General features: G+C 40.8%; 2 protein-coding genes across 10 annotated transcripts in view; one reads left to right on the top strand and one right to left on the bottom strand.

Moving 5' to 3' along the window:
• Positions 1–642: 642 nt before the first annotated feature.
• On the bottom strand, positions 643–26,813 carry DCLRE1A (DNA cross-link repair 1A). 7 transcript variants are annotated; one of them, XM_061635936.1, is made up of 11 exons: positions 26,719–26,805; positions 25,976–26,100; positions 24,090–24,536; positions 21,386–22,969; positions 19,120–19,253; positions 17,942–18,060; positions 17,631–17,774; positions 15,615–15,760; positions 14,429–14,583; positions 3,352–3,493; positions 643–1,698 (listed from the first exon to the last, which is right to left on the bottom strand). In XM_061635936.1, the coding sequence occupies exons 1-11, from the start codon at positions 26,739–26,741 to the stop codon at positions 1,532–1,534; spliced, it is 3,186 nt and encodes a 1,061-aa protein (XP_061491920.1). In that variant the 5' UTR covers positions 26,742–26,805; the 3' UTR covers positions 643–1,531. The 7 variants fall into 7 exon arrangements, with proteins under 7 accessions (XP_061491920.1, XP_061491919.1, XP_061491921.1 ...); XM_061635935.1 differs by having other exon boundaries at positions 25,976–26,809; XM_061635937.1 differs by having other exon boundaries at positions 24,090–25,755; positions 25,976–26,808.
• Positions 25,782–26,813, top strand: part of NHLRC2 (NHL repeat containing 2) — an 82,985-nt gene continuing 81,953 nt past the window's right edge. The window contains exons 1-2 of one of the 3 annotated variants that reach the window (XM_061635944.1): positions 25,782–25,889; positions 26,402–26,643. In XM_061635944.1, the coding sequence (XP_061491928.1) occupies positions 26,478–26,643 (166 nt within the window). In that variant the 5' untranslated portion in view covers positions 25,782–25,889; positions 26,402–26,477. The other 2 variants (XM_061635943.1, XM_061635945.1) reach the window with 2 other exon arrangements.

Genomic DNA, 26,813 nt, shown 5'->3' with positions numbered 1-26,813 from the left:
ATAAACAAACCCCAACTTCACACATACAATGATGTAATCTGAACTGGCTGACCATTCAGGAATTGGGGATTGGGGCATGGCAGATAATTTAATGAAGCATGCAGTGAAAAGCAGCAATTCCATGGTGGGGATTTTTAGAAAAAGGGATTGAAAACAAAATGGCTAGAATCATTATACCTTTATATGAGGCAGCAACAACACCGTGAACAGTTTTGGTTGCTCCCATCCCCAAAAGAGTAGCACATGGTTGGAAGAGGTACAGAAGAGAGCTTATTCACATAACATATAAATAACTTACGGAATTTGTTGTCACAACATATGGTGACAGCTACTAACTTAAAAGGGAATTAGAAAACAGCTATTAGTCATGATAACTAAATGGACTATATCAGGGGTTAGGAACCCTTGGCTCTCTAGTTGCTGTTGGGTTCCAACTCCTATAGGACCCAGCCAGCAGGATGAGAACTGTAATCTAGCAACCTATGAGGGGCCACATGTTCTCCATTTCTGGATGAGAGGGATCCTTGATCCAATCCAGTAAGGCTCTTCTTCTAAGTACAGACATAATTGTATGATCAATAGTCAGGATATAAACAAAACTGTAGCATCCCTTCAACAGGAAGTATGAGACAGAAGCTGCTACACCTTGAGAACCTTTCCTGCATTTTATTAATTATTAAATGACCTGCATGCAAAATGTAAACAAAACAGATGTATTTAGGTAATTTATTAAAATATATTTCTTTTATAAAAATGTATGATACAATATTCTCATTAATATATATTACTTGAAATTAATTGTTTTGTTCCACACTTGTGTGCAACATTCACTAATGATGCAAATAAGGAGTATTAAGACTTCTACCTGCTGAGAGAGAAAGAGAGAGACTGATCATTCTACAGACTCATGCTACTGTCTTGCCCTACAACTTAGGCCCATGTAGTGCATTCGGACTATCTCAGGGATGAGGGAGGGAAATGTGACCTAGACGTTAGTCCACTATATTCATCATATGAAATTGTTGTTCAGAAAGCTTTTGGTCATGAAAGTTTCAGGAAAGCCCCACATAGTTTAAACAGTTTAGGCAAGGCTGCTGATTGGCAGAGTATATGCCCCCATCTTAGGAGCAAACATCTTACATCTGGATGCTGGAGACCACAAAACATGTAGCATGAAATCCCCCACTAAGATATTTACATACTAGTCTGACTCCTGGGACCCAAACAGTTACTTCAGTACGACAGGGATTTACGACACTTTCTTACCTATCTAGAGGACTTATTTATGCCATCTAAGGAGCCTAGATCTCTTACAAAGGTACTTAACATTTTACATTTCTTTAAAGTGCTTTTCTGGGCAAAGTTTCTACCAAGTACAACTACTTCCTCTAATAACAAACAATATCTTTCTGATCAGGAAAAGTGGAAATACTGTATTGTACTATAACTTCTCCATAGGTCAGAGTCAAATAAAAGACAGAAAAACTGAAATGGAATGTAAGGCATACAGCCGCTGTAACTACTCCTCTTCCTAGTTCCATCCTGCAACTTCCATCTTCCAGTCTCTGAAATGCTTCTCCATTTCATTTCTTGCTTTCCAATTTCCGACATTTACAGTAGGGATAATTTTCTGAGGCTTCAGCCACTGGACAAATCGTTTCATTTCAAGGAAGCTGCTGTGCTCACTGTAAGGGATCCCTGCATATAAAACAATACAGAAGAAATTTATCCAACATGTTCAGCACCATGGCTTGTGGGAAATATTAAAAAAATATTTCAAGATGCACTGAAGGCCTGAAGCAAATATTTTAATTAAATAATTATTTGATCTTCATGGTGAGTATAAAACTAAAATCCTGAGAGAATGACCTAGCATTCATCTTTCATGTTACTCATCAGCATATTTTTGATGAAGTTAAATTCTATGAAAAGGAATTAAGTTAAAGGATGCCTTTCTCCAATACAACTAACTTGGTAAAGGCCCAGAGCAGATCTGGGGATGCTGCGAGGAGGGGAGGGGAAACTTCGTTATGCTTAGTGCTAACTCTAGCACTAGTGCAGTTAGTTGAATACCGCCCTGACCTATGATTCCCAAATATAACTTTACCTCTGCCGTGAGCTCACTTGGTGGCTTTAGGCATTCAGTCTCATTCCTCATCTGTAGTAGAATGATAACAGTACTGATGTAACTTACAGTGTTGGTAGGCTACATGATAATGTCTGTGAAACACTTTGAACAATCCAAAGCACTACATAAATTGCTAAGTATTATCATTATTACTACCACCACTACATCATTTGAGAGTTTCATGATTTCAATAATGTAAAGTTTTTGGCCATGGTTTTAACACAGAGTTAAGGCTACAATCCTACCCCAACTCAGGGTTTTCTTGGTAAGTGGCATTCCGAGGGGGTTTACCACTGCCTGCCTCTTAGGCCCACTGAATTCAACAAGGCTTACCTCTGAGTAGCCATGGCTAGGATTGCAGCCTACGTGCACTTAAATCCTATGCATGCTTGCTCAGATCAAAGTACCACTTACTCCCAAGTAAGTATGCACAGAATTGCAACTTTAAGCCCCTTTATTTCAATAGGCTCATGTGTGCTTTGGATTGTAGTCTATAGATCTTGACTCATATAAAAATGGTCCAAACATTGGAAAGGGTGATGTTTGCTTGCAAGATCCTGAAACTTTTCCACTGGAAAAAATGTCAAAAGAGGTCTTTGAGATGAGCTAAAATACACAAATATTATGTCTTTTCTTCAATAAATATATTCTGGCAGAAGATCAAGAGAAGGTAGCTGTTTTCTATACTCTTGACTTCAAGAGTAGCACTCTGATTTGCATATCATATGGTTATGCAAAGTAAGGAGATGCAACTGACACCATCAAACATTCAAGCAGCCTCAAGAAGCACAATATGCCTTTACAAACCACTGTGAGCTAATGCTAGTCAGATTAGCTAAGTGTTTTACCAATCTATCTTTTAAAATTATATTTTATATCAAGTTTCAAGATACTAAAGCCAGGCTCATTGCTCTTCCAGATGTTGTTGGACCCCAACTCTCATCAGCTCCAGCCAGCATGGCCAATAGTCAGGGTAGGTGGGAGTTGTAGTCCAGCAACATCTGGAGGATTACAGATTTCCCAGAGGTTTCAACTATAGGTTGTAATCACAACTGTCTTCAAGTCCACAGCAACAGTTGTATTGATAGCTAACACTGAAGCCTGCAATCCATTAGTAAACCATCTCATCCCTGTTATATCTACTAGCATAAGAAGGCGGAATACAATATGTGCAAAGGCTGTCAGAAGAGACAAACATATTAAACAATTTGAAATGATGGTACCATATATAGAGATCTTTCCTTTGGTCTGAGGTTGAATTTCACTCAAAGAGCAACACCCATCTGAATAAGTCCACCCAGTGGGCTTAAAAGCCAAAATTTGATCAAAATTCTCAGAGAACTTGCTCAAGTGGTTCTGCAAACTCTGTTGATAGAAAAGAACAGCTGATTATTAAGAATTTAGAACACACACTGCGAAAAACGAATGGTCTTCCAGTAAAAACAACGCACACTAAATGATGGCAAGGGCTCTCTGAGACTTATCAAATAATTAGATCAGAGAAGAATGGAAGCTGTTGAAGTTTTATACACTTTTAGTGTCCATTCTGTCAATAACAGATGCCAAGTACTACTTAGTGAGCCAAATGATATTTTTATTAAGCAATTTGCATCATTCCCTTAATTTACATAATATGTAGTCAAAGAATTTGAAATTTTGACTCACAGGATTTGTAAAATAATGGCTTAGAATTTCTAATGTCCTTACTGCAGACTATGGGATATCAATAGAGGATTGCTGCTAGTACTACTTTGAAACACTAGACGGGAAATGGTGAAACAGTTTCTAAAAAAGTTAGCATAGACTTTCCTTTTGTCCATGAAAAGCATAAGAAACCTAGTGTGGATTTAAAAACAAACAAGCTCCAATACTGTTTATGTTCAGATCAGTTTCATATCAGTTCATTCAATGTACAAAAAAAGCACCCATTTGAAAAGAAAGACAAAAATCAGAAAAAAATGTCTCAAAGCAGAAGCAGGAGAATTAACATTAAAGAGCAAATGCAGGAAATAATGTATAAACAAATTAGAAGCTGCAAATACTCAGCAAAGAAAGAAAAGACCATAAGTGTCACGGACAAGTCAACCACACTTCGAATATAAGATATTAAGTCAGAAGTAACTATAAAAAGAACAAATGGAAAAATGGAAGATGTGTGCTCTTTAGTAATGAAAACAGAACTCACAGCCACTCAAAAGATCCGTAAAGCAATTTTACACATACATTTACAGTGCTGAACAGCACAATTTGCTTTTACATACAAATGGTGATTAACAGAGGTAGCATTGGTTAAAGTGATCTGAAGATCATTAGGCCCACAATGTTCCCACAGCTGCTCTTTAAAAAATGCTACTCTAAGGCTTTGTTCAGCAGCACCTTATAGGTTTAAATCACAGATGAAGTCAGGATATTATGTTGTATAAAACTGCATTCTTATTATAAGTAGAATGACCATAGCTCAATGGTAGACCATACACTTTGCATGCAAACAGAACTAGATTCAATCCTTAGCATCTCCTGGGCTCCTTTCTGAAACCCTGGAAAACCAATGCCAGTCACTGTAGACAACACTGGGCTAGAGTTGGCATTAGGCACCTTCCTATGTTCAATTTAACAATATGCAAATGTTGCTACAAGGAACACTTGTGACCAAATTGCAATATATGAAGGATGACTACATGCCTGTAAAAGGGCAGTTGCTGTTATGGGGTGCTGTTTCTGGAAAGAGGTGGGGACATGTTAATGGTTGATCAAGGTGCAGAAGTATTCTGTGGCCATTTTTTTTGTGAAGGGAAGGGAAGTTTGGCCCATTCTGGCAAATCACATGGAGGAAAAGACTCTATATGCAGTGCAGGATCGGGAGCTTCGGGCTGTAATGGGCTGGATGTGGGTGAACAAGTTGAAATTAAATCTGGACAAGACAGAGGTGCTGTTGGTGAACAGAAGTGCTAGCCAGGATTGGGGTTGTTGGCCCAGTCTGGATGGGGTTGCACTTCCCATAAAGGACCGGGTCCGCAGACTGGGAATCTTCCTGGATCTGGCCTTGCTACTAAAAGATCAGGCAGCGGCAGCAGCCAGGGGGGCTTTCGCTCAGCTTTGGCTGTTGCGCCAGCTGCAGTCCTATCTTGGAGGCTCAGATCTAACCCACCCTCACCCATGCCCTAGTCACCTCACATTGCAATTACTGTAATATGCTCTACGTGGGGCTGCCTTTGAAGACTACTTGGAAGCTTCAGCTGGTTCAAAATGCAGCTGCCAGGATGTTAACTAGGCAGAGCTGTTTTGAGCACATTATGCTTGTGCTGAAAGAGCTACATTGGTTCCCAGTTTGCTTCTAAGTACAATTCAATGTGCTGGTTTTGACCTTTAAAGCCCTAAACAATTTGGGACTTAGGTATCTGTCTGCCTGCCTTCCCCTCATTAGTTATGCCCATTGCAGAAGCACGAGGGAACAAGCTTGTTGTGACTGCCTACTATATCTGAAGCCTGACTGGCAAATATTTGCAACAGAGCCTTCTCTGTCATATCCCCTACACTATGGAATGCCCTCCCCTGTGAAGTAATTTGGTTACATTTTACCCCTTCATACTGATGTTTTTAAGGATTTTATGGATTTGTTTATGTATGGTTCTTTGTATGTTTTTGTATTCTTAAATTTCTGTATGGTTTTATGTAATCTGCCTTGGGACCCATGTTCTGGGTGAGAGGCAGACAACAACATTTTAGTGTTTGAAAGTTAAATGTCAGTACTGCAACAAACGTAAACATTTGCTGCTCCTTGACTGTATGACAACAAAAACCTAAAAAAAAAGAAAATAAATTAGGATACTATTTTCTTAAGGGGCACCGGTGAGAGTTTATTCCGAAACTATTTTATCCAGTTCTGAAACACTGGACAAGCAACTTTCCTGAAAATTGATGACTTGAGAGCAGAGGATACATCAATAGCTATCAGCCACGATGGCTAAATGGAACATCCATATTCTGAGGCAAATATGATTTATCACTATGTAAGCTCCTTACAACCGTGTAGACATAGAAGTAATAAAACCAAGTAGTTCTGCAAGGATGGTAATGTTTTCTGTCCATGGCAGATAGGTATGATCTACCCCATGGACAGGCAGAAGGTGGGTCAGGATTTACTGGTGAATCTCTGGGTGATTTGCATCAATGATCTTGGACTCCCAATTGTTCAGCAGTAGCAACAATCCACCTACACCCCCCAAAAAAAAGTAGGCTGCTGAAATGAAGAAAGCTTGGGTGGAAAACCAGAATTGGATTTGTGTGTGAAAGGACTGTGAGCTTGGTTCTGGTACTGAAAATGAATTTCTGGGCTTAGATGAACTGAGAGTGCCTTGTTTCTTAATTTTAAGTTTATGTCTTCCCCTCTTTTCAAGCCACTATTTTGCTCTTGGCTTCAGCTGGTGGGCCTCAGAGTTCTAGGAAAACACATTATATCCTGGAAGCCTGAAGTCCACTTGCTTCTGCCTTACTCCCCTCCTCCCCAGTCTCTACTGCAGCTTGCACAATTCATGGCATATTGAGAAATATGTGTCAAATTCGTTTTAAATAATCAACCAAACATTGCTAATGAAGAGGTTGGATGTGTTAGGGATAAATTGAAACCCCCAGTGCTTGTAAAACTATAGCTCACTTGTCCTACCTAAACCAGCTTGGGCTTCACGGGAAATAGAACCAAAGTGGCCTTTATTTGACTTTTGATATAAAATGCCGGTTTATTTCCTGGTGACCTGACCCTTACCTACATTCCAGTGGCTCGCATAATAAAAGCCGGTTTAAGCTGGAAACTTCCCTACTATGCATTTCTGTATCACATTTATGCTTATGGCCTTGCTTATTGTTACAAATGTTCCTTGCATAGATATGTCAAACGCTGTTCCAATGTCCCACAAACCTTGACTGTAAAAATCCTTTGATATGTAAGCAAAGTAATATCATGTCTGTCTCCAGTTTAGGGGGTGCCCGGTTGCAGCTGGGCCTCCCCTCAATAGTTGCCTTTGTCTGTTGTTGCATAGTGCTTATCTCAAGGACATGCGAAGTATGTAGACATAGAGTCTGAGAGATAGTCTTGATGTTTCCTCTTTGTCCTTCCCCCTGTACCCCCTTACCTCCTTACATATGCCCCAAAGCTATAACAGTTAGAAATTGCTTCTTTTGTATTTTATGACGTGAACCCGATATTGTAAACTTCGGGGTAAGCCTATATAAACCCTTGGATACCAATAAACGAGGTTCCCATGCTGGCCTGCTTCGGCTTGTAAGTATTGGGTCCCCTTTGCAAAGGTTTTTGTCTCGTGTTACTTGATCTCTGATAGTGGGTTCACTTGCACTCAACTCCGCACTCTTCCCGGGTGTAATAAGCGAGTTGGGGTTGACAGGGCGACTTGCGTGTTGGGTTTGGACCTAACAATTGGGGGCTCGTCTGGGATCCCTTGTGCGGACCCCCTTTTTGCCATTGCACCCCTTAATTTGATAACAGGCGCCACGAGAGAATTTTCTCGGTTATCAATAAAAGCGGGCGGCTTTGACACTTTGGGGATAAAGCACAGTTGAGGAAAAACCCGTTATCAGACGTCATGGGAAATAAAGGGAGTGTGCCGGTAAAGGACAGCCCTTTGGGAATCATGTGTATGCTGTGGCAAGAGGAAGAATTGCCTGTGTGAAGGAGAGGCCTGAAAAAGAAAAAGATGATAGAGCTCTGTGAGGAGGAGTGGCCGCGGATGACTGCAGTGTCGGTGCCGGGTGAACGGTGGCCGAGGGGTGGGTCCTTTGAAACCACTCCGCTATTGGGAGTGCGGAGACGGATTGGGGATACCCACCCGGATCAATTGGAATTTTGGCTCCTATGGAAAATAGGGTCGCAAAAATGGGATAGTCTTACTTTGATGGCAGTGAGAACTCTGTCCATTGAGGAACCCCCTCCTCATTATTTTAATGACGACACGTCAAGCAAAAGAACGGTCTTGAATCACTCTATAATACCCTCTGCTCCGGATCCGCTCCCAGCTCCCGGGGGTGGAGATCCCAATCTGGAGGAAGGGGCCCTTTCATTTGTGTCAGACGATGAGACAGATGAAAAGTGGAAAGAGAAGGGGGCCTCAGGGGGCAAGGACACGCGCAAGCGAAAAAAGGAAAAGAAAAGAAAAGAAAAGAGGCAGAAGCGTTGGAGATGCCTTTGCTTGTACATGATCAGCCGTACGTGGATGGCCACGGGGGTATCCAGCGTACTGAGGTGGTTGAATTAAAGAGTTGGTTGGAATGGGACTTAAAAGAATGGAGTAGAATGGCTGGAACTTTCGGGGAACAGCCAAGGAGAATTAGAGAACTGTTAGGCAGGTTGTTTGAAAGCCACAATCCGACAATCCACAAACCCTTGGACACCAATAAACGAGGTTCCCATGCTGGCCTGCTTCGGCTTGTAAGTATTGGGTCCCCTTTGCAAAGGTTTTTGTCCCGTGTTACTTGATCTCTGATAGTGGGTCCATTTGCACTCAACTCCGCACTCTTCCCGGGTGTAATAAGCGAGTTGGGGTTGACAGGGCGACTTGCGTGTTGGGTTTGGACCTAACAGATGTATCAATGATTATGTTTATAATCTTGACAAAAAAAGAGGAGCAACCAGTTGCAAAACATTTTAACACTGAGAGCCACAGCCTGTTGGACTTTTCTATAACAACTATAGCGATGCCAACAGATCCAGCAGCACTGAGTAAGAGGGAGGACTTTTGGATATACTTTCTGGACACATTGGAACCACATGGTCTTAACCTGGAGGACAGTACAAACATCACTTAGGTTCTGCAAACGAAGCCCCACGGAGCATTCCATCCTCAAGGCTTTATAACTGCCACTTTGGCAACAGCATTCGTATGTTAGCAGCTGATGAAGGCGGAAGCTGAAACGTTTTGCTAGTAAAATAAAAACTGTTTTGTTAATCACAATTATGTGTATATATTTTTAGGTGATTAACGAAATCCTTATAGGGATCCAGAACAAGATTGGGTGAAGTTCTGTTTGTTGATTTCAAAACTCTGTGTGTGTGTGTGTGTCCGACTTGGACACTAAAATTGATACAGTCTCAGGGGATGTAACTTTGGCTCCTGCTTGTCCAATAATAATGGATTCTTTTCCATTTGTACAGCCCGAGGATGCGGACAAGATTGTTGGAGAGGCGAGAGCCACCACATGTCTGCTGGATCCTTGCCCTTCCTGTTGACCATTGAACTGTACTGTCACTGATTTTATTTTCCATCAAGTCTGCAAGTCTGGAAATCTGTAGCTAGCAGGAGTTATGTCTTTGCCCAGTCTGGGAACGGACAGCCAAGGCCGTTCCCATGGTAGCATCAAGATAGACTGGGAGAGTTCTAGCAGCTATCTGTGTTGAGCTGAGTTTTCTGTGTCATGTCTTTGAACTGAGAACTTCTCTCCTGGGGGGGGAGCAACTCTACATGTAATCTTAAAGCCTTAAGCCATAATGTCTTGTAGTAAAAGACTCTTAACCTGAGTTAATGCCTCTGTGATGTTTCTTGCTCAACTTAACTCCAATGTAACGTATGCTGTTTCACGCAACAACGCCACCATCAACAGGGTTATGGGCCCAGATCCACAGCGCGTTACACAAGAGTAAGTTGCTGGTCTGAACGGCAGACGGAGTTCCAGAGAGGGCAGCGTGATTGATTGTGCCAGACAGAGGTGAGCAGGATGGCTACTATACACATGTCTGGAGGCTTGCCGATGGAACAACTTAATGAAAAGAATTATGCCAGCTGGAAGCCGAGGATGCGGGCTTTGCTGATAACAGAGGATTTATGGGACATTGTTGATGGAAACCCCCCGGCGGTACCGACCGCGGCCTGGAAGCGTCAAGACCAGAGGGCACAGGCGTTTATAATCTTGGCTCTATCGGATTCTCAACTGATGTGTGTGAGAGATGAGCCGTCGGCTAAACAGATGTGGGACGTGTTGCAGGATTTGTCCCAGGAATGGCAGCGGAGGCAGAAGGCGCAGAGAGCCGAGCTGATGGAAGCTGTCAGAAGCAAGGAGGCGAAAAGTGCCGTGCCGAAGGAAGCAGCCGGAAGCAAGCAAGAACAGCAGCGGCTGAAATCTTGTTATGCCTGTGGGGCTCGTGGGCATCTTCAAAGAGACTGTGCAGTCAAGCGCAACTCCAGGGAAGGAGGCTTGAAGCAGGGAAGTGTGAACTTTGTAAACAGAAGTCTCAAGATTTAGGACCTGTTAACTGGATTCTTGACAGTGGTGCGAGCCATATATTAATCACAGACAGGAGTTTGTTTTACACTTCAGAAGACGTGCAGGGTTTTGTGCAACTTGCGGACGGATCGCAGAAGAATGTGGAAGCCCGAGGACTGGTGAGATTTGATAAACTTGGAATAATGTCAGATTGTTTGTTTGTACCAGAACTGCATCATAACATGTTGTCTGTGAGAAAACTGGTGAGTTGTGATTTTTCAGTCTTGTTTCACAAAGACCAATGTTTTGTAATGAGGGAAGATCAAGTGTGTTTGTAGGGAAGCCTTAATGATTCACAGTTTGTATTAAAGAGCAGTCAAGCAGGGTGTGCTGTGTTAAATGTTGAGGCACAGGTACATCAGGGCTGCGTCCATGAATGGCATCAAAGGCTGGGGCATGCAAATTTTGACACGATTAAGAAAACCCCAATGCATAGTGAAAACATGAAGTTGAAGGACTGTGGACAGTTAATGGATTGTGATTCTTGTAATAAAGCTAAAATGACTATTGCACCAATTAACCGGGAGGCTGAAAGAACCACAACGGCTCCCTACCAGCTAGTTCATGTTGATTTATCAGGGCCAATACATGCTTCACGCGGAGGTGCGAGATTTTTTATGGTAGTGATCGATGATTTTACGAAATACACATGTTTATTTGCTTAAGCATAAAAGTGAAGCTGAGCAGAAGCTGAAACTGTTCATTAAGAGAATCGAAACTCAACATGGCGTCACTGTGAAAGCGATACACTCAGACCAGGGGGGAGAATTCACGAGCAAAGCATTGGGTGACTTCCTCGAGAGTAAGGGAATACGCCAGACTTTCACAGCTCCTACAGCCCGTTTTCCAACGGATCTGCTGAGAGAAAAAATAGGGTGCTTCAGGAAGCAATGAGAGCCATGCTGATGGATTGCAGTTTAGGGAATTATTTCTGGGCAGAGGCAATTTTGTATGCGAATTGTATTCACAACAGGGTGTTTCATAGTGCTCTTGGAATGTCTCCTTATGAGAAAATCACTGGTAGAAAGCCTAAAATACAACACATTCAAAAATTCGGGGCACGTTGCTGGGTCCACATTTCACAGGGAAAAAGAAAAGGCAAGCTGGCGCCCAGAGCACAGCAAGGTTTTGTTTTGGGATTTCAGAATGCATATTTCAGAGTTTGGTGTCCAGAAAAACAACAATTAATCCTGAGCAGAAGCATTAAAGTCTCAGAGAAGCCTTGAGATCAAAGGGAAACAGTCATTCTTACAGGGTCAGATGACACACAAGCACAAACATTTAAGCCAAATCTAGACACAAAGGTGGAGGGCACACATATTCCACTCAGAGATGCGTTAAATGAGCTCATGTGTGGGAAACGAAGATCGAAGAAACACAAGGCTGAGGAAATAGAGGATCCTGGGCACGCTGTGCCAAGCACAAGCACAAATGGGGGGACAGAGAGAGCAGAAGCCCTAGTGCCTTTAAGACGTTCTACAAGATCAAACATAGGGAAACCGCCTGAAAGATTCACAGTGGGGGTGGTGACCAGTCCTGGTATGCATAAACAAGTTGAAATGGATCCTGATACATTGTATTTGACTTGTGTACAACCGAAGTTTGATTGAATAAAGTGTTAGCTAAATGTACAGAGATGTTCTGAACTGTACTGAAATGTAGAAATGCATTATTGTTATTGTTGTCATAAATTACAGACATGATGGGAAAAAGGGGGAATTGTTGACCATTGAATTGTACTGTCACTGATTTTATTTTCCATCAAGTCTGCAAGTCTGGAAATCTGTAGCTAGCAGGAGTTATGTCTTTGCCCAGTCTGGGAACGGACAGCCAAGGCCGTTCCCATGGTAGCATCAAGATAGACTGGGAGAGTTCTAGCAGCTATCTGTGTTGAGCTGAGTTTTCTGTGTCATGTCTTTGAACTGAGAACTTCTCTCCTAGGGGAGGGAGCAACTCTACATGTAATCTTAAAGCCTTAAGCCATAATGTCTTGTAGTAAAAGACTCTTAACCTGAGTTAATGCCTCTGTGATGTTTCTTGCTCAACTTAACTCCAATGTAACGTATGCTGTTTCATGCAACAACGCACACACGTCAACACTTCCTGGCTCATCAAAAGTGCCAGAGGGGGACTGGCCGAGTGGGTGAGGGGAGTGGTTAATGCCTCTTTACAAGAAGGCAGAATTCCATCGTGCCTAAAAGAGGTAGTTGTATGGCCTTTGTTGAAAAAGCCCTCCCTGGATCCCTCTATAATGGGAAATTATCGGCCAGTCTCCAGCATTCCATTTTTGGGCAAGGTAATAGAGCGTGTGGTGGCCGCCCAGCTGCAGAGATTCTTGGATGAAACAGATTATCTGGATCCATTTCAGTCTGGTTTCAGGCCTGGTTACGGGACAGAGACAGCTTTGGTCGCCTTGGTGGATGACCTTCGCAGAGAGCTGGACAAGGGGAGTGTGTCCCTGTTAGTTCTATTGGACCTCTCAGCGGTTTTCGATACCATCGACCATGGTATCCTTTTGGACCACCTTGCTGGGATGGGACTTGGGGGCACCGTGTTACGATGGCTCCATTCCTTTCTGGAGGGACGAACTCAGAAGGTGGTGCAGGGGGACTCCTGTTCGACTCCTTGGCCATTGACCTATGGGGTCCCTCAGGGTTCAGTTTTGTCCCCCATGTTATTTAACATCTATACGAAACCACTGGGAGAGGTTGTCCAGGGGTTTGGGGCTCGGTGCCATCAGTATGCGGATGACACCCAACTCTATTTCTCCTTTCCACCTAAAGCCAAGGAAGCTGTCCTGGTCCTGAACCAGTGCCTGGCATCAGTGGTAGACTGGATGAGGGCGAACAAATTGAAACTAAATCCAGACAAGACAGAGGTGCTCCTGGTCAGTCAAAGGGCAGATCAGGGAATAGGGATTCAGCGTGTGCGGGATGGTTACGCTCCCCCTGAAGACATAGGTTCACAGTTTGGGTGTGCTCCTGGACTCAGCTCTGAACTTGGAGACCCAGGTCTCAGCAGTGGCCAGGAGTGCCTTTGCCCAGTTAAGACTAGTGTGCCAGCTGCACCCGTTCCTGGAAATGCCTGATTTGACTATGGTGATGCATGCCTTAGTTACATCCTGTTTAGGCTACTGTAATGTGCTCTACGTGGGGCTGCCTTTGAAGACTGTTCGGAAACTTAAACTGGTACAAAGAGCTGCAGCCAGAGTATTAACAGGGGCTGGTTACAGGGACCATACAACTCCCTTGTTACAACAGCTCCACTGGCTGCCAGTTTGTTTCTGGTCACAATTCAAAGTGCTGGTTTTGACCTATAAAGCCCTATGCAGCCCAGGTCCAGGCTATTTGTCAGACTGTATCTCCCTATATGAGCCTGCCCAGGCCCTGAGATCTTCAGGAGAGGCCCTTCTCTCAGCCCCAACACCCTCACAAGTGCGATTGGTGGGGACACGAGATAGGGCCTTCTCAGTGGCTGCTCCTAGGTTCTGGAACTCCCTTCCTAGGGAGTCACGAATGGCCCCCTCCTTGCCATCCTTCCGTCGGCAAGTAAAGAGTTTTTTATTCCGACACGCTTTTGGGATAGAAGGTGTTTAGAATTGGGCTTTACAAGGCTTGTTTTATTGTTTTATATTATTATTTGTATTATTTTAAATTGTTTTTAGATTTTTAAGTGCCTTTCATGGTTTTAAGGTTGTGCAGTTTAACTGTATTTTAATTGTATGTTTTTCTATGTTTTTAACTACATGTAGTTCTATTTGTAAGCCGCCCTGAGTTCCAGTTTGGAAAAAGGGCAGGGTAAAAATAAAGTTTCAATTTCAATATATGTGTGTGTGTATATATATATGTATATACATATACACACACACACTGTACATCTCTCTCTCTCTCTGTGTGTGTGTGTGTAAGTAAGTAAGTAAGTAAGTAAAGCAGTAACTAAATGTGATAGTAATAAGCTGGCAAACTTCAGTGTCTTCCCCCCAACCGATCTAAGGTTAGCCAGATAAATAAAAGTGACAGTGTTAAAACTTACCTTAAAGTTAATTTGCATCATAGGTAGAAGGTGAAGCAAAGTATTATTCCATTCGAGGGTGATGAGGGAACTGATTGTTGCCGATTCCAGGCACTTCAGTGTTTTGTATTTCTCTTTGGACATGCTCACTCTTGAGCACAGAACTTCAGCAATAGCTACAGAAAAAAGGGCAAGGGGAGATTATGACATGATGAAAACTGAAGTGGGCACAAAAAAACCGAGCATTTTTAAAATCTGTTTAACACTCATTTATCAACCGAGTCGCTTCTGCTCCCTGCTTGTGGTAGATTAAAAACTGGAAGACATCAGTTGATCCAATAGGGGAGTTTTAGATACAGAGGACTCACAGGGAGTTAGCCTAAGTTAGCAAAACATGCCTCCTACCCTACCAGCATCTCTCATTGTCTGCCATTCTGCTTTAAAGAAGTGGAACAACATTTTTGACACACATTAACAAAGTCTGATTTCTAATTAGAGTAAAGGTTTTTCTAGAAGAATAGTTATAGTGATAAAATGTTCCCATTCAAGGAAGTGAGTGAACATTGTTTTAAAGGAGGCCAACCCTTTCATTATGGTCCAACTGGCAAGTAACCCAGTGGTATCGACTAATTCCTTTTAAAAAGAACTATCAAAAGCTGTATCTGCTGTCTGATTTTTAAAAAAACAGCAATTAGAAGCGTAGGCCATGATTTAAGTATAGGCCATGAAAGGTTTCAATTGAATCACAAAGTGGCTGAAAGATTAATTTAGTTACAGGGAATTTTTTTCAGAAAGTGCTGACATGTATGTTTCAACTGTTTCCAACTTGGCATGGAAATAAATTACATTGCAATTGGTAAGTTAATGCACATACCAAGAAGCTGAGGTTAAAAGTTTAAAATATGTATTACATTTACAAGACTATTAATACCACTGGAGTGTTTTAAAATTGCAGCATTACTAAAAAGGGGCAACAATCAGCAGCCAGTTCATGCCACATACTGTTTTTTCTCTGTGCTCTGTGCCAAGGAGACTATTGTGCTTTGGTTTTAAGTACTTTTACAGAAATGCTGTCACCCCCCCCCCCAAAAAGCCATTACAAGTAGAAATGTCAAAATAGATTGTATAGAATGTTCTCCCCTAAGAAAATATTAACTCTTAAAAATCAATATCTTTGTAATTCTTGTGGAAAGTTTCATTCACATACCTAAAAAGACCTTTTCTTTTCCAACAGAATACGTGCCACAAACAACTAACGTTCGTGGGTTTAAAGTCACTGTTTCAAAGGCAGTATTGACAGCAAATTGAATCACTTCTTGCTGGGAAGGAAAAGTGTACTCAGGACTACAGTATCTAAGGAATGGAAACAGAAAACATATTAAAAAGTCAGTTTTGATTAAAAAAAGGAGATATATTGCTTTATCAATTGACCGGCACCAGATATAGCATCGAAATATGTATCATAATCAACAGCAAATGTTGTGAAAGGCAACATATTGTAGTTACAATGGTGTGCCAAGACATCAGCTTCTTTTATTTATTTATTTATTTATTTATTTATTTATTTATTTATTTATTTATTTATTTAATCGTTATTAATTTTCAAAATAAACATAATCAACAAAACAACAGAACAAATCAACAATATAGTCAACAAAATAACACAACATAATACACTATGTGGATCATAATCATAAGGCACCAGCTTCTAGGATATGTAACTCAGCATCAGTGCTAAGAACAACTAGTGCATTAGATTTTGGCTAAAGAATAGAAGAAGCTCCCTAACTGTAAGAGCTGTTTAACAGTGGAACAGAATGCCTCAGAAAGTGGTGGGCTGTTGTTCACTAGAGGTATTTAAGCAGAGTGTGGACAACCATCTATCAGGGATTCGGTAATTGGAGCCTGCCTTGTAGATCCTACATTCATTAGAGGGTTGAACTAGGTGACCTTTAAGGTCTCTTTCAACTCTAAAATTCTATGATCCTATTATTTGCATGAGTAGTTAGAACCTTGTCCCCAGCTCTACAGCATACACTGCACAGAAGAATGGTTATATTGCTGGGAGAAGGGGGGAAATAGTAGAAAGGGTGTGCGTGTGTGTGCGTGTGTTTGTGTGTGTGTGTGAGAGAGAGAGAGAGAGAGAGAGAGAGAGAGAGTGAGCGAGCGAGCAAGCAAGAAAGTTCCTTCTAGTTCTATTATTTAACATCTAATATCCTTTGTGGGCCAAAAAGGACCCTTGGAAGCTTGTGCAAATGTTGTCATTCTTTCTGGTAAGGTGCCAATTACCAAGGAAACTTTAGTGGAAGTGGAACAAGCATCTGCTGCTTATACAAGAGATAGGTTTCCTCTGCATTATAATGCTTACATATTGGAGATATTATATTGGGCTTTTTCAGACTGTAAGCTTTCCTCCCTGTAAAGTTACTTTTTGCCAGCCCAAGTCACACCTGGAAGCTTCAACATAAGGCACTGTACTTTTTTCCAGTAAACTATCCTCTCATACTCTGGGTTCAAATGTGGATTCTTACCAATTACATGAAGTAAGGGGTGGTGCAGAATAAAGTCAACTATGGCACTTCCAAGTGCTACAAGTGTCCCAGTCTGCATCTGTGTTGGAATTGCTTTTTAATATGTTCAACTTTCTTTTTTAAAATGTTTTTAATCTTGGAAGATGTTTTGTCTTCGTTTTGAAGATGTTTTGTTTTAATGTGTTTTAAAGTTTGTTTTTATGATGTTCTAATGTTTTTAGTGCTTTTGTTTGCTGCCCTGGGCTTGTGCTGAGAGGAAGGGTGGGATATAAATATAAATAATAATAATAATAATAATAATAAAAATACATTTCTAGGGCGAACAAAAGAGGCAAATGACTACTCCCATGTTCAAAACCATCTCTTTGTTAGCATAGCAATCAGTCAACATGCTGCTGTAAAATAACATGTGTTTGGATGATTGTATCTGATTTAATAAGCTGAGGTATGAATGAGACTTTATCCAAATCAGGAAACTTTGGCTTCCAACTTCAGAGCAAGCCAGAATATTAAACCTGGTTTAATTGTGGATCACACAGAGGGAGGAGCACTGAGGCTGTGCACACATGTTCATATCTCTGTTTAATAAGCCAAGATACAATCATTCAAACTGGCTCAATATAGTCTAAGCAGAGATGTTTTTCTTTTTTTACAGACCAAAGTTAAGAGCACTTCACTGGAATGTAACTTACGTTGTATCTAAGTAGAGAGTATAAACTTTTCGACCAATCAGAAAAGGACAGCGTTCCATAGAAGGATCTGCCCTAAAGTCTCCTGTGTGTAATATACTAGTCCCATTTGGAAAAACAAAAAGGATCATTGCAGCACCAGGACAACTGCCAGAGAAGAGAAGGAAGGGGAAAAGAAGGGAGAGAGAAAAACACAGTTTTGATTTGGGATTCATGTAGTTTCAAATATAAACTAGTTTTGTAAACAGGTCTTTAGGTAACATCATCATTTTAACTACTTTGGTATTGACCTTGGTTCTGTCAAAGATACCTACTGATTAGCATCGAGCAACACCACTTTGATGCCGTTTATTATGCATTCTTTATTCATTGGCAGGATATGGATGTACTGTTCTTGCACTCGAAGTTTGCTCTTTACCAGGTTTCCAGTAATCTGAACAACAGAAAGTGTTAAGCACCAATATATTTCTGTTTTAGCAATTACGCAAGATTTCATTTGTAGTTGATGCAAAACAACTATGCAAACCATCTATTAGATTAGATGAAGCAGAGGAAAAGGCACTTAAGGATTTTGAAGCCTACTAAACAGTATGTCCTCACTACAGGAGAGTAATATAGTAAGCATTTTTTATTACCAACTCATATAGATCAATGGATGAAAGATGTCTTAGTTCTCACAGTTTATGAACAAATATTTTTCTTGAAAAGAGGGAAGATAAATGTCAAAATATCTGGCAGATTTTTTTTTATAGCTCTATCACTCCACCTTGCACTACTCGCCCCACTACAACATGGGGGGGGTGTTCTTTTTTCTTTCCCCCATCCCACCCTTTTAATTTTCTTTATATTCTTCCAGAACAAGCAAAACAATTTGTGTGTAAGCTATTGTTGTAAATTGTGTAGTATGTAACTTTAAAGACACAGAACCTGATATAAGTAATTGACCTGAGGTGATGGAATTGAGGTAGAGGAGACTTATTGATATTCGTCCTGTATCACCAATTGTATAATTCGGAATGGGGGAAGGAGGGATTATTCTCTTGAAAAACTTCTAAACCCTTTTCAACAATAAACTACAGGGAAAACCACTTTCCAATCAAGAATCTTACATTCTTGCAGCACTAATAGTGCTAATTGTCTTCTCCACACTATAGACTCTTAAACATGGTGGTTTTCGACACGCACTATCTTTGCCTCAGTATAACACCTTACTGTTCTGCCAGCTGCTATAGACCAGCCAGAGGAAAAGGGGACAAAAAAAGACAGTAGCATCAAGGTTGTCTTTACAAAAACAAGTGAAGGTCAGGTTAGATATTCTAGCAACTCCTGGCCAACATTTATATAGACCCAATATAGATAAGTCCCAAAAGCAAATGACACATTTGTTCAATTCAGCTTTAGAATTAAATGCACCAGCTGTGCATCAATATCATCTTCACAGATGGCATAAATCTTATTTTGTACATTTCCTATGAACCCACAGTAAACCTACCTTATTGCAGTATATTGGGAGTGCAAACCTTTTAGTTAGGCCACCATAATGATCAGAATGGAAATGTGTAAGGAAATAAGCCTTGCATCCTTCAATTTCTCCATACTGGAATGCATCTACTACAAAGCCCATTCCTATAATAAATCAATATAAGAACAGCCAATCACCTAATATGCACTGGAATTGCCAAGGCCAACTACTACTGCTAGCACTTTAAAAAATGTCAATGAAAATAAAGAAAAAATTAATCAATAATACTGAAGTAATACAACACATGGTTAGCTGCAATAGCAAACGTCAACTGTATCAGGTCTCTCAATGCTTCTATAGATGTTTACATATAGTTGGAGATCTAGTGTAGTTTCAAATGAAAAACACACTTTTTAAAAGAAGTTTTAGAAGTCCTTCTGGAAGGAAGGGCGAGATATAAATCTAATAAATAAATAAGAAATAATTAAAAGTTGGATTAAATATGCAAAGAAAATAAATATACTCAGGATAATTTGACCCAGTTGGATTTTCATCACAGTCTTCATGAGGCCCAAGAGCCACAGAGATTGTGAACATCTGGACAGAAGTTCAGGAAGCTGCATACGAAATGAAAGAGCAAGGACTAAGGAGATCTGAGGGATGCAGAGGATAGTTTCCAGTTCTGAGTACAACTCCCAGGACAGTCCATATGGCTCAGTGTGAAATACATCCAGAAAGCATTTCATATAAGCAACCTTAAGAACATAAGAACATAAGAAGAGCCTGCTGGATCAGGCCAGTGGCCCATCTAGTCCAGCATCCTGTTCTCACAGTGGCCAACCAGGTGCCTGGGGGAAGCCCGCAAGCAGGACCCGAGTGCAAGAACACTCTCCCCTCCTGAGGCTTCCAGCAACTGGTTTTCAGAAGCATGCTGCCTCTGACTAGGGTGGCACAGCACAGCCATCATAGCTAGTAGCCATTGATAGCCCTGTCCTCCATGAATTTGTCTAATCTTCTTTTAAAGCCGTCCAAGCTGGTGGCCATTACTGCATCTGGTGGGAGCAAATTCCATAGTTTAACTATGCGCTGAGTAAAACCTTGAAAATGTGAGTTGCTACATTAGTACAATTCAATATCCAATGCTGCAATGCTGTGCACACTTAACTGGGAATAAAGCCTAAGGTACACCATGGGACTTACTTCTGAGAAAAAGTATACAGGTTTGTAAGAGTGTTAAGGCTGCAGTCCTATCCAAAGTTACTTAGGAGTTAGCCTCACGTAATCAGTGAGGCTTATTTCCAAGTAAATATTCACAGGATGAGACTCAATGTGTAATTTCTCAAACGTGTAGAAGGAAAAGGAATTTCATATAAAATGTTCAGTTTCATAGCTTTAAATAACAAGAACACTGGGTTAAGAAACTTAGTGAGCTTCAGATTTAGAAATGTGGTGAAATTTTAATAGCACTTATTCTCCTAAAGACTTTTTTTTAAAAAAATCTCTAGTCTTATTCTTCTTGAAAATAAAATAACCCTTATTACTACAGAGCTTGGAAAAGTTACTTTTTTGAACTACAACTCCCATCAGCCCCAGCTAGCATGGCCACTGGAGTGGGCTGATGGGAGTTGTAGTCCAAAAAAGTAACTTTTCCAAGCTCTGGAGTTTCACACTTCTTCATAAAATTAGACTTATAATGGATGCTCATATCAATGCTCACATTTTAATCTATCTTCTGCTGAATGTTAAAGGCTTGCATCTCACAGCTAATTAATACAGACAAACCAGGGTTTTTAAAGGAAGGAGTATTTCAAAGAGGAATTTCAACACAGTATAAAAGATGGCAGTTCAGCATAAAACACAGTAAACAAAGCCCCATGAGGTCAGACTGAAAGAACTGGACGTGGTTAGCCTTGAGAAGAAAAGACTGAGGGGAAATAGATCATCTTCAAGTACTTGAAAGGGCATCACACAGAGGAGGGACAGGATCTTTTCTCAATCAACAGGCTCAATTTACAGGAAGCCAGATTTTGGCTAAACATCAGGAAAAATGTCTAACTGTTAGAGCAGTACAACAATGGAACCAGTTACCTACGGAGGTGGTAGTCTCCAACACTGGAGGTATTCAAGAGGCAGCCAGGCAGCCACCTGTTGGGTATTCTTTAGGCTGGATTCCTGAATTGAGCAGGGGGTTAGACTTGATGACCTTATAGGCCCCTGCCAATTCTACTATTCTATTATTCTATAGCAAGACAATGGAAGGAAAAATATAGTGATATAACAAAATAGACTCTACTACCTGGTATCTTCTTATAGAAGGGACACACTTTTTTTCTTGCTTCCACTTCAGCAGGGCATGACTCTCTAAACCTCTTTGTCCATCTTCTTTGCCCACCAGATGTTGGATCTCCAGGAATGGCATTTTTCCTTGAACTTTTTGTGATAGTATCAGAGTCTTCCACTGATCTTTCAGCTTTCCTCTTTTGAGCTCTGGGCCTCTTTCCTACTGCAGCCGGCGGACTCAAAGTCTGTGTACTGTTGCAGAGATTTTTCTTTTGGTCACTTTCCATTTTTGCTTTCGGTTGTAACCCAAAGAAAACACCAATATCCATTTGCTTTAGTTCCTTGGAATGGGTGGTTTGGATCTTAGTGTTTTCAGCAGAAACATCTGGCAACATTTTAGTGATTGTACAGGGGAAAACAGGTATAGCTATGTTATTACAAAGCTTTCTCTCTTTTTCTCTGACTGAATATGAATTGTTATGAGCCAACTTGTTTTTACATGTACCAGTAACACTTTTACCTTTAGTATCTAAGCTACTACTGGGTTCCTCCACAGTATCACTTAGACCAGGCAGAAAAGATTCAGTACCTTCTTCTCTGAATTCTGAAAACAATGTGCCCTTAGTAGGATCTGTACATGCCCAGTTACAGTTATCAGAGTTGCTCCACCCACATTCACCTGCATTAAAGGTAAAAGGGCTCAATTTTAGCCACTCAAGTTCTTCCACAGTTCTTTTACATTTAACAGTGATAGTCTGGTCTACTGGGCGATGTTTCAACTGATCGGGTATACCTGTTGAATTGAAAACTCTGCTAAGCGCGCTACTTTGGGAGACAGGCTTAGAAACTCCATCCAGACTTTGAAGTGAATTTGATGCTTCACAGGATTCATAACTTGTTGTACAATCATGTATTATTTTAACACTGTTATGTTCATGACCTCCTGGTTGCGAAGCATCAAATGGCTTATTAAAAATTCTAGTCCTTTCACTCCTATCTTCCAAGCTTTTAATATCAAATACTCTTTTCCGAAAATGTTTTATCTTTGGTACTACTGATGTGTCCTCCTCATCTTCTGTCTCTATAGTCTCTTCCTCATCTGTATTAAGTGGAGAGTACGAAATATCACAGTCACTTAGGTCACCTTCTGAGATGAGCATACTTCGTTGATCAGAGCCTCTGTCTAGATCCTCACCACTACCAGTTTCTTGAGAAAGAAGACCATGACACTCAGCCTGCTTTACTCCACCTGTAGACTGTATTCTGTGTTTAGGTTCTTTAATGTTTTCCAAAGAGGAAACATTTCTGTCACTTATGTCCATAGAATTTGTAGCTATTGAACTCTGTTTTGGTAACAGAAAACACTGTCTTGGAGGTTTTCCCAAACTCTGGGACTGTTTCAGATCCTGTAACACCTCATCGTTGAAAGAACTACAGCTAATGGATGGAGCAGCATCAAGACTAAAGAAATTATTTCCTACATTATATGGGGATAATTCAGCAATATATTCCCCTGCTCGGCTTGCAGCAAGAAGGAAATGACTGTAACGTTTGTAATGAGAAGGAATGGTTGAAATGCATAGAAGACCATCAGGGCACTCTAACAAAAGTAAGAAAAAAATGTTAGTAGTGGAAGAAAAACATAATTTATACTGTATACCTACAGAACATGGTTTACTTAAATGATGCAAAAGTGTATGACAACAATCAATTTTCTATACTGTGGCATTATAGTCTCAAACTGAGCACATGTGTATGAAACACATGATTTCAATGCAATGCCTATCTAAGCCTGACAATACCATTTGAAAGAAGAGAGCCTGGGATTCCATACATGACTATTCAACATGTATGAAAAATTACACACAAGGCCTGCTTATTCTGAGTCATAGTTAAAGGCAAAATTCTGATTCTAACCCTCTTACACAGAAAAAAGTTCCTTTGAATGAACTAACTCACATCCAAGTAACCATTATTACAACTAGTTTGTTATACTCTAAATTGTCCACTAGATATAAAATATTTCAACTGAGAACTTTCCAACTATCTCTGAGAACAAAATAACAGCATGTAGCAGTTAGTCAGAAACAAGTGCAGCAGATGGCCCTAATGTAAGGGCCTTAATAGACATCCCAAGGCAAGGGCTGGCACTTTAGCTTTGTAACTGTAGATAGTTAATTATGTTTCAATGTTTTTTGTTTTTGGACCAAACCTCATTATGTATTTAGAGTTTGATCATTGTTTTGTGATTGCATCTTTTTGCTCCCTCATGCGTCCTCCTGGTGTCCAGACTGGGAGGAAACTTCCAGAACTGTAGTCTTTGTGCTCTCGGGCATTGAGATACAGTATTTGGAATTTTGTTTGCTGTATGTATTTAAGTCCTATCTCTTGCCACTGGCCCATAAGTTGTATAATTTGATATACATTTTTACTTTATGAAGTAATGCTATCTTTCTACCTGCCATTTCAGTTTTCAATTTGAACTAAGTTTTTTTTAAGATGTTCAAACTTGGATCATTTATTTGAAAGTAGGGCTGCTATTTCTTTTACTGTTCCTGCAGCCTGATACAGAAATTTAGCAGGTGAATGTTCTGACATAGAGGTAAGTGATTGAAAAGGCTTCACCTGCTAAGCTTCTGAGTACTGGGCTCATGTTAAAGGCACAAGAGCATACGTGCAAATCTATTTGAAAGACACCGTTTCCCCTACCATGACTATACCTTTTTCAGCAGTCTTTGAGCCATCTAAACATTCCATAACATGCCATTGAGGTGTTTCGATCAACAGCAAAGAGAATGGCATCTGGCAACTTGGACAGTGTCCTTCATAAACTGGGCGTGCTTTTGAGGGGCTTTGCTTCTTGTGGTTTTTCTTTTGCTTTGATGAAGTTGATGAGATGCTTTCTTGTAACTGTACAACAGTCTCATCGCTGGAAATACTGAAATGTCGATCTGGTTTTAAGGGTGTTTGGCTACCTCCCTGCCTTGGTCCCTTCTTTGTTTTCTTTCGGGTCTCTCTTTCTTCTGATATTTTCCTATTGCCATTTCTTTGTGACTTTCCATTGCTTGTTTTCTGTACATTTGTACAGAAGTCTTCTGGATTCTGGCCTACTGACTTCCGCTTCATAACAGATTTGTATTCCCAAACGTCCTCCTCCAACAAGCCATCTTCAGACATGACAGCCCAAGAAAATTCAAAATACCTTCTTCAGATACAATAGTACTTCAGTGTTTTAAAATATGTGCATTGTTTCTTCTACTTCACTGGCTTTTGCCTCCTTGTTGTGTATGACAAAGATAACCAAATGCCATTTTAAAAATATCGGGCCATATACATATATTCTATAATTACAATTGAAACTGTACAATTGACTTCTTTGTTTCCCTCCATGAAAAGAATGTGCGTGCACACACACAGTAAAATTACTTTTAACTCCTTCACTTAAACACAGTACAATATAACCCAAGGAATAGCAATTTACTCACATTAAATCAGTTTATGACATAATCCTGAATATATTTGCATGCTATTAATTCCACAGGAGAAAGATAGCAGTCAACATCCATATAATGGATCTATGGTGGTAACCCACTGTCATAAAACCCAAAACCTGTTAAATAATAAATGGATTAAGCCCACTATTTGCAGGCGTATCTTAAGCATGCTTTTTGCAGGCATATCCTATTCAAAACAATAAATCTTACATCCAAATGAACATATTGAGGATGGGAATGTAAATTTCACTGAATTTAGAATAATCCCGCATTTTGAGCTGCATGTTTGCATATCGTATTGTTAAACTGAATATTTAAGTCAACTGATTTATGAAGAATGTACATTTATTCTTTTATATTCCTAGGGAAAATAGTATTCATTGTCCTATGTTTCCACCTTATTTTGTGCTTATAGTCTACAGGATTTTGCAGTTGGGGGCTTGTTTTAAGTACAATACACTACCAAAACAGGAGCGCTTTGCACTTGTTAATCTCATTCTGTATCTGTCCACCACTGCAGAAAAGTTGACAGGGCTCTGGTTTTGAGGGCTGCCTCAAAAAAGCAAAGAAAAAGTCAGTAGCTTATATAGAAAAGGAAATTCTCCTTCATCCCTTCCGCTATTCCACTATTTTTTATTCATGTCTTTCCAATACAAGTCCTGGCCGAAAGTAAGGCCATAAACTTTTTCATCTTCAAAAACCTCCTTAAATCAGCAGAAGCGGCACATAAAAAAAACCAACTCTGTCGTGCAGGGCAGAATCTTGTGCAAGTCAATCCTATTGCATATTTGGAAGTAAGCGCCATTCAGCGAGGCTTACTTCCATGTAAGTGTGCAGGCTTAAGGAGAACAAGCTAGATTCGCAGGATGTAGCCAGTCCCAAGTCACTTGCCCTGTTTTAAAAGGGGAAAAAATACGCTAATATCCATAAAGTCAGAAGAAAAGCTGCTGCAAGCCCCGCCCTTGGCCTCTGGCCTCAATAATAACCCATTTCCCAATGAATGACCTCTCTGCTCAAAAGACTGAGGTCAGTACCTGACACATCAGAAAACAGAGCATGTTATCCCCCCTCTCCCCTTCTCGCAGGCAGCCCCCATCTCCGTATCCACTCACTCGTTTGATAACAACACCAATTCCCAAGTCTTCCATTCCCTCCTTGTCTGCTGTTGCCGCCTTCCTCGTGTGTCATTCCAATGGGCCCTACGCTTTCGCCACTCTTCACCTCGGTATTCCCTTTGCTTAAAAAATTAAAAACACAACCCTTAGGATTTTGTACGACCATTTTAATAGCTTCCTTTATTTATTTTACCAAGCGTTTTCATTTTCACTTCTTCCGAATCCACTGCCTCCAAATTACTACTGGGTATTTCTTGTCGAATATGCGATTTGCGGTACTTTTTTTGAAATACTTTTTCCTATAAAAATGAAAACCATTCATCCGAAACCTCATTTTTGTTGTTGTTATAAAATGACATTTATATATTTTTTTTCACGATACGGTGCGTGATGACGATAACAACGATTTGCTCCACTGAACAGAGTACTCTCTCGAATGTACTGACAACGAAACGGCAGAGAGGAGGATTCCCTCTTAAGGAGGCAGGCGAAAGGCAAGATGGCGGTGGATGGCGGCTTGGCTGGCCTTTTACCCGCTCAGACCCAGTTGGATTCCGCGCTCGAGGAAGCAGGGACAGCTCAGGAGAAGAACAACCTGGTATATCAGCACCTGCGCAAGGTGGATACCTGGGAGCGGGATTTGAAAGTCCCCGAGTTCGGAGCAGGTGAGCTGAGGTCTGGATTTCACTAAAGCGCCACAATAAGAGATGGAGGCGGGTAGAGCCTGTGCCTAAACTCACCCTTGACACTCCCTTCTATGCATCCTCAAGCTTCATCAACGGGAGTTAATGCTCCTCCTTATCATCCTTTTCCGTTTATCCTCTTTTTGGGGGGG

The sequence above is a fragment of the Rhineura floridana genome, chromosome 7 (assembly GCF_030035675.1).
Source record: "Rhineura floridana isolate rRhiFlo1 chromosome 7, rRhiFlo1.hap2, whole genome shotgun sequence".
NCBI classification, from domain to species: Eukaryota; Metazoa; Chordata; class Lepidosauria; order Squamata; family Rhineuridae; genus Rhineura; species Rhineura floridana.
This window is presented reverse-complemented; position numbering and strand designations above follow the sequence as displayed.

Coding starts and splice junctions, on each gene's coding strand:
- DCLRE1A (XM_061635935.1), bottom strand. CDS start 26,144: ATGGTCGTACAAAATCCTAAGGGTTGTGTTTTTAATTTTTTAAGCAAA. Junction 18,061..19,119: donor TCCCAATATACTGCAATAAG/GTAGGTTTACTG, acceptor TCTGTTGTTCAG/ATTACTGGAAACCTGGTAAA. Junction 15,761..17,630: donor ACTCTCTACTTAGATACAAC/GTAAGTTACATT, acceptor TCCATTCCTTAG/ATACTGTAGTCCTGAGTACA.